An 8,377-nucleotide genomic window follows, 5' to 3' on the forward strand; every position below is an offset into this window, starting at 1 on the left:
TACTTGGATTTGGACTCTTAATTTTTTATCTAGACCTGAATATTAATCTGTGTTTGACCCATTTTATGCCCAATTAATAATCATATTTAACGAACGTTTGACGGGGGGATTTTCGTCACTAATAAGACGCGTCAATTAAATGGTGAGGATATTAGACAAAAACTCGTCAAACGTCGTTAAATTTGAAGTTTGAAGTCAAATTTTAGTCGATAAATTAAAATTTACTGCTTTGAAAATAGTAAATATCACCTTGTCGACAACACGTTCTTATTGTGAAATCAAAGTTCACTTTTTGGTAATTTAAAGCCACTAACGAGGGTAATTTTGATAATTTAAGATTTTTGAAATTAATGAGCAACAGCTTTAAGAGTCCACTCCTGGGAAGGATTGAATTGGTTCGTTACGCTATATAGGAGAGAGAAGAGAAAGAAAAGAGAGAACAGAGAGAGAGAGATCAGTGCACGAAGGTATGTTCTTCTGAGATTATTAAGTGTTCTCTTTTACATTCAGATTCTCTTCAGTTAATTGGTTCTGTAAATCTGGTGGTTTGTATGTGTGTGTGTGCGTCGATGTGTGTTCTTAAGTTGTTTATTTAGTTTTATTTTTTGATGAAAAATTTTATGGGTATCGATCAGAAAGATCATTTGATGCAAATTTGATTTTTTGTTACTTTCTTAGACGATTAGATAATGGATTTAAGATCATGGGTTCATCTAAGATTGTTTGAATGATTTCTACTAGCAAGTAAAATTCGATCTTTTTTTTTTAATTACACTCGTTTTTTGTTTCTTTGATGTTTCATAAGTTTGAATCAAACGTAACTTTTTCTGTGATCAATCCATATTTTCCTTTATCTCTATTAAATATTAAATATATGATTTTGTTGTTTTTGAATTCTAATGTGAAAACTCTCTTAATCTAATGAACTTGCTTGCACCATTTATCTTCCCTGATTTTAAGCCAATTGAAAGACAGATAGAAGAACTAATCTCACCAATTAATTTGATTTTCAGATCTTCAGTTATAAGTAATTTCTCTGCATTTAAGCTTGGAAATGTTAATGGTTTGATATAAAGTTGGGAGATTGTTTATTTGATGAGTCAATTTTGAGAATTTAATTTTAACACCCAACACCCATTTTAAGGAATTTGAGGTACTTAGTGATCAATCTATATCTTTTTATTCCTATTGAGTCGTCATTATCGATCATATTTGCATCTATAATCCTCGATTATTCTGTATTAATGTTCATTCTTACTTGTTTCTTTGTTTCAGGTGACACACTTGGGTCTATAAGAGGAAGAATAATTAATCCTTGGTTCCATTCCATCTTTCTTAGATTATGATTCCACCCATGGGTCCATTAGAGGAATCGAAACCCGAAACAAGTTGTTCTTCTAAGCCCCTTGGAATTCGATTCATAGAGTACGTGAAAAACTCATCAATCTCCTTCAGAACCTACCAAGCAATTGTTCTAATTCTAACATTTTTCGCTTACACGAGTTACCATGCCACACGGAAGACTACTAGTATCGTCAAGAGTGTTCTTGACCCCGCAAAATCACAATCAAGATTGGGTTACTCCCCATGGTCAAGAAACTTATTCCTTAAATCAAACAACACCACTAAAATTGGAGTAAACCTTAGAAATGGTTGGGCTCCATTTGATGGATCAAATGGTAGTGCCTTGTTAGGAGATATCGATTTAGCTTTCCTATCGTTCTACTCTTTGGGAATGTACTTTGCAGGACATTTAGGCGATCGATTGAATTTAAGGATATTTCTTACAATTGGAATGGTAGGGACTGGTCTGTTCACCTCACTCTTCGGAGTAGGATATTGGTTAAATATCCACAATTTTTGGTACTTTTTGATAATTCAAATGTTTGCGGGTTTGTTCCAATCTACCGGATGGCCTTCAGTGGTTGCCGTAGTTGGGAACTGGTTTGGGAAGAGAAAGCGTGGTTTAATTATGGGGATTTGGAATGCCCATACTTCGGTTGGGAATATCTCGGGTTCTCTAATTGCTTCTGCTTTATTACAATATGGTTGGGGTTGGTCCTTCGTCGTGCCTGGTCTCCTTATTGCCTTTGTCGGGTTGGTTTTGTTTCTACTGTTGCCTGTTAATCCTGAATCCGTGGGAGCTGACACGGAAGATGAATTGACACCTCCCATGAAGGATAGTGAGGGAGTGACGGTGCCTCTACTTGATTCGAACACAAGTGTGAAACAGAACGCCATTGGATTCATAGAGGCTTGGAGGATTCCTGGGGTTGCCCCTTTTGCTTTGTGCCTCTTCTTCTCGAAATTGGTGGCTTACACATTCTTGTATTGGCTTCCTTTCTACATTAGCCGCACAGGTATAACTCAATTTCGAATGCTTGTTATTTGCATTATAGATTTGTAATGTGTTGAGTGTATATTTTCCTCCACTCTTAGGTGTGTCATACCCTAGTTAAGCCCTGGGACCCTTTATATTCATATTTCATTGCTTTGTGCCTCTTCTTTATTAAATTCTGTCTAAATATAGATGGATCTATTTTTGAGCTAAATCACTTGTTACATGTAAGTGGAAGTCGGAATCTAAGATGGAACAAGATAAGCATTGAATCAACGAAGGATTGGCCTTGAGTATGAAAGATTATATTACATTATGTAAACTAAAATCAGGATTAGGGGGTCTTCTTCAGTTAGTATTTTAAGTATTCTTAACAACCCGAAGAACCAAACTGTCTTCTGCTCCATTCCTAGTTTCGCATTTGATACTTTTTTAAGTCCATTGGTTATGGATGTGTTTTTGAGTCTGTTTGCAAAGATAAAAACATGAAGATTCTCTATTTAATTATGTTACATTGTCATCTTACAGAAATCGAAGGTAAATATCTATCCAATGAGACAGCCGGGAATCTATCAACAATGTTTGATGTTGGAGGGGTATTAGGGGGAATTCTAGCAGGACACATTTCTGATCGTCTTGATGCTAGAGCCATAACGGCAGCAAGTTTTATGTATTGCGCAATCCCAGCCTTGTTTTTCTACAGAATCTATGGTCACATCTCCTTATATGTGAACGTCGTCCTTATGTTAATCACGGGCATGCTTGTCAACGCCCCTTATGCCCTTATAACAACAGCAGTATCAGCTGACTTGGGCACACACAGCTCATTAAATGGAAATTCGAGAGCATTGGCTACGGTGACAGCAATCATAGATGGGACTGGTTCACTTGGGGCAGCACTTGGGCCGTTGTTGACCGGATACATATCTGCAAAGAGTTGGAACATGGTGTTTGTAATGTTGATGGTGGCAGCGTTAGTGGCAGGGCTGCTTCTAACTCGATTGGTAATGGCAGAAGTGGCGGCGAAGATCGAGGTGTTGAGGCCACGAACGAGTGGCCAATCAAGATCTGCAACAACAGAACTTGAAGTATAGTTTATTTGGGTCTAGAAGAGATGATATAATTAAAAAAAACAGGTGCTTATTGTTTCATTCGTTGAGCTTTGGTTCATTTCCTCTGATGTTGAGATGAAAATGTGGAATGAAATGTAGCAACTTCTTTTCGCCCGTGTTTGAAGGATGGGAGAGTTGGGTCCTTAGGGTTTTATATGTGTACATGTACATTATTTTGTAAGTTTATAAATGGTTCATTGAATTTGTGGTAGTGACCATTTCTTCTTTTATCTAATTTTATCGGCGAGGAAAAATTGAAGTTTAAACCATAAACATTATTTGGTTTTGATGGCTCATCAAACCTGTGATGGTGACCATTTTTTCTAATTTTACTGGCGAGGAGAAATCGAAGTTTAAGCATTATAAACCATAAACATTATTTGGTTTGGATGGCTCATCGAACCTGTGATAGTGACCATTTCTTCTTTTTCTAATTTTATTGGCGAGGAAAAATCGAAGTTTAAGCATTATAAACCATAAACATGTTTTGGTTTCGCCTTTTCACATCATCCCGAGCTTTATCTTTTGCCCTTTTGTCAAGGCGCGTGCCTTCGAATAATTAACTTGCTTTGAGCATTTCAATCGAGTTTTCTACTCTCAAAATCTAGAGAGTGTGCTCGTTTTTAATTATCTTTCAGAGCCTTTTCACTCATCCATCTCAACATTGTCACTTTTGTGACTTATTCTATTATTATTATTATTTTTTCTAATCGCACAACAATATTCACCTCCACAAAAATGATTGTTCTTATTCTTGTAATTGTTAAAATTTCCATCTTCATTTGGTTTGATGACTAGACATCAACTACATAATAATTTCGAAGCACAATCTTTACCTTAAGACTGCTTAGTACTAACTTTATAGATTACTTCCTTACAAATTTCTCCATCTTTCTAGGTAATAAAATCCTAACATTGAAAATGATTGCTTTAGCCCCCCCAAGGGTTAATAAGGTGGTCAAGACTCAAGGTCATGCCTTGGAGGCGGAGGTCTTGAGTTTGAATCACCCTTAAGAATTTATCCTAGAAATTACTAAGGGGGGAGGGGGGTTGATTAAGAGGCTCGAAACCTTGGTATTCAAGAAAAAAATGATCATTATGAGTACTAAACCTAGAATAACTAAATATAATAAGTTCTACTTGTAGGTGTCAGTTACCTTAGTTGGTAAAGTCTTTAGGTGATGATAGAGACGTGGGTTGAACTTCCGTCAGTCTCAAGTTTTTATTTTATTTTTTATGACAGTGGGGTTACACGTACCTACTACTTTTAGATATATTGATTAGTCAACAAAACATGGCAGGAATGGCTAAATTCCTCCTAATGAGATTATGAAAAATCATGTCCATCGCCATGTGAAAGTGTCGTACGTAATGGACTAAGGTCATATCCATGTTCAATTATTTTCCTATTTCACCATGCACGCTTATGTGTATCTTACCAATAATTGTGAAAACATCATCTAATCCCACATCACCATTTTGAATGATGTTATCCCACACAGGGGACCTGTCAATAATGTGACATTTTCCTAACCCCAATTTTTTTTTTTCAACTCTTCATGTCTATTATACCATGTCATAATCACTCAAAAGCATAGATCGAACAAAATACCATGATAACTAGTCGTTACTTTAATTCATTTAGGATTTTTGACTGTGCAATTAGTGTTTCAATACCTTTTGAGAGAAAATAGGAAGGTTGAAGACAAAGAGATTGATAAGAATTCTAAAAATTAAAACTAGAAAAATATTTGTCGATCATGTGTGGCAGACTCGACTCAGACTATTTATGATCCTCGAGATTAATGTTGTGGTACACTCTCTCTCACCTTTTGGGTTACTAAAAGGTGTACCTACACAACAAACACCAGCTTGACAAATGATACATAGTTATTAGACTTGGGCATTAATGCCCTGTTTCTTGTCCTTGGATTTGATTATGTTTTTTTTTAGGAAAGATAGGGAAGAAATGAGATACTGAGAGGAGGAGAAGAGTAGAAGAGGGTCAAGAGGCGAAGGGAATAAATGAAAAGAAAGGAAAGGGATAAACGTGATTGGACCCAACAAGAAGGCAGAAGGGAGCTTAATTGCAAGACCCACCCGTTGAGTAGGGATGAAAGTTGGCCTTAGTGATTCGATGGTGCCGAGTGGAAGGGCCTTCACTCAACGAATAAAAGTTACTTTAGGGATAACATGTCGATCATCCCCAAGAGTTCACATCGACGAGAAGGTTTGACATTTCGATGTCGGCTCTTCGTTTACAACCTTTTGTCGTTTGTTGGTATCTCTAGAAGGAGAGAGTGTTGAGTTTAGTCCCATACGGGACATTCATTGCCTTGTATCTCTCCTTATAAGCTCCTGAGTCTCTTCACTTATTGTCAATTGATTTTGAGTTGAGCTCCCAAATTTATCATGATATCAGAATGGGCCTTTATCTTCTCCACGTCACCTAATTCATATATACACGTGCTTTGCCCCAGTCCGGCCCACACGTGCAGGGGCGTGTTGAGTTTAGTATTGAATTGTAGGATCTTTGATAGAAAGGATAAATCATTCCAGGAGGTTATTATTAATGTTTTGGACATTTAGTTTAGGGTCGAGTTTCGTTGACTTAAGAAATGACACAAGATCTTGACCATGTGATCAAAATCCAACAATTGAGATTTTATACGTATCTTAACAATACATATTTTAGTGATATTTATCTCTAGAATAATTTTCAACCCTTGGATTTAACGTTTACATGGTTAAGATCTTATGTTATATCTTGAGTCAAACCCAATTTATTTATTTATGTCTTTGTGCAAGTTATTTTCTGAGTTTAGAGGTGTGTTTTTTAAGGATTTCCCCTTTAAAAAAGAATCGGTCGTAAGATGAGTAGCAAAATTTCTCTTGTTCTTTATTGAGGAAATGTGAATAAGGGATAACCTACAACATTGTTTAGATCTAATTGACACCATCCATTATAGATATAAATTTTAAAATATTTATTCATAAATTTTAGAAATTTTGCAATTTTTAAAAGAATTCTTGGGTGGAGTGCTTATGCACTCCACTTGTTACCGCTAAATGAAAAAGCCAGGAGCGGACTACTTGAACCATGAACCCCAGTCTTGGCAAGACTATGCTTTATCATTAAGCTATTTTCTCCAACGAGAGAATGTCAAATAGCGAAGCACTACTTAAAAACAAACGTATCATTTGACACAGATGACTGATTTTTATATTTTTTAGCCAACATATATTAGCATTCCGCCGATATGATGATAGGGATAATTACTCACAAACGTACAGCTCTAGATGAAGGATTATTCGTCAATTAAATCATGTTGTGCCATCTCCTTACCTCTAAATAAACACATCGAAAGTTGACGGCAATGTGGCAAAACAAACAAGGAACCATGGGTGAACAATTGCAATAGAATGAATAACATGGTTTTAAATCTTGTCCGAGACCGAGACAATTCATCTGATATCTCTCAGTATAGTCCACCAAGTAGACAGCATAGTTCATTTTTCTCATTGTTGAATTAGACGACTCAAGTGTATCGGAAAACTCGTTCGAGACGACTTGGTATCGTTTATAGACGAGATGAGATGTCAAAACGAGGTTTAAAACCATGATGGATAGTGGTAAGTGAAGATAGAAGAGGATGGCTAAACATAGGAATGCTTTGGAACCATACCAATCCCACGAACGCAATTAGAGATCGCTTTGCTATCCTATGGCATTAATGTTTCATATTGATATTGGACCATTAATTGATCCATTAACTTTAATGATACAATCACCTATTCATCTGTATTTAAATGGCTTGATTTAACATATGTAGCTTACAGTCCTTAAGATAAATGTTGGTTTAAAGATGGATGGTGATGTAACCTAGGTTGGGCTGGACCGGGCTTTGAAGAGTATCAGTAATTGATCTATAACCCGCCCACTAAGGGACCTCAGAGGCTGGGCTTATTTTTTTAAAAGCTTTTAGGGTATTTATTTATATCCTACTACATTCTAGGGAGTATTTGAGTTAACCCTATGTTTTCAAACTTGTAACACATCCCTTGACCTTGGTCCTCCAATAGGCTTATGAAAAGTGACCTAAAAGCCCTCATCTTCATGAATGGAAGCATACAAAAATCTTAGCTTCTGAATTTTCTTTTCCCTCAAACCAATCATAGGAAAAGTTTTTGGTAGATCATGTGAGTTATTCTGAATCACCCATCTAGAAGAAACTATTATATTATAACCCCTAGGGATTGGTTCAATGGTAAAACTAACGGAAAATTATTTGAAGGACCCTCGCATAAGGTTTTTGTTTTCTAAATAGTTCCTGAGTTTTGCGTATTAACTTGACAAGACATTTAATGGTCCCTCATATTGTCGAGTTCATAATATTTATTGTTGAACTCTACACTTTTTTATTTAGTGTTCAGTTCACATTTTTTACTGTCAAACTCACCACTATTTATTATCGAATGTGATGCTTTTTTAATTACTATTGAGTTCATCGTTGTCTTTTAAAAAAAAAAAATAAATAAATAAAATAAAGAGTGGTGAACTCGACATTAGTAAAACCCAATCATTTTCAATTTTCAAGTTTTTCTAACTAAAATACATGGAAAGATCAACTAAAAGCTTGAGATAGTGACTTCTTTAAATGATTTCAATCCAAAATAATCATTATTGATCGATTTTTATCTAAAAATTAAGAAAAAAAAAATGAAAAAATCCTAATTTTTTTACATGCAACTTCAAAATGTATGAAAAAACCCTTGAAAATAACTTCTTCTTCTTTCTTAAATCCTTTTAGATGAAATTGAATCTTTGAAACTCGATCAAGGTGTCAAAAATTTAATTTTTGGATGAAAACAATGAATTCAAATAATTAGGGCATTCATTCAAGAGAAATGTGGGAGATGATGTTTA

General features: G+C 35.5%; 1 protein-coding gene across 1 annotated transcript; it reads left to right on the forward strand.

Annotated features, from left to right (window-relative positions):
• Positions 1 to 374: 374 nt before the first annotated feature.
• Positions 375 to 3,685, forward strand: LOC147393439 (putative glycerol-3-phosphate transporter 1). Its single transcript, XM_086456336.1, has 3 exons — positions 375 to 467; positions 1,276 to 2,360; positions 2,867 to 3,685. The coding sequence occupies exons 2-3, from the start codon at positions 1,343 to 1,345 to the stop codon at positions 3,430 to 3,432; spliced, it is 1,584 nt and encodes a 527-aa protein (XP_086312462.1). The 5' UTR covers positions 375 to 467; positions 1,276 to 1,342; the 3' UTR covers positions 3,433 to 3,685.
• The last annotated feature ends 4,692 nt before the right edge of the window (positions 3,686 to 8,377 follow it).

Source organism: Akebia trifoliata, chromosome 10, assembly GCF_017979445.1.
Source record: "Akebia trifoliata isolate Shusen 1 chromosome 10, ASM1797944v1, whole genome shotgun sequence".
NCBI classification, from domain to species: domain Eukaryota; kingdom Viridiplantae; phylum Streptophyta; class Magnoliopsida; order Ranunculales; family Lardizabalaceae; genus Akebia; species Akebia trifoliata.

Coding starts and splice junctions, on each gene's coding strand:
- LOC147393439 (XM_086456336.1), top strand. CDS start 1,343: ATGATTCCACCCATGGGTCCATTAGAGGAATCGAAACCCGAAACAAGT. Junction 2,361..2,866: donor TTTCTACATTAGCCGCACAG/GTATAACTCAAT, acceptor GTCATCTTACAG/AAATCGAAGGTAAATATCTA.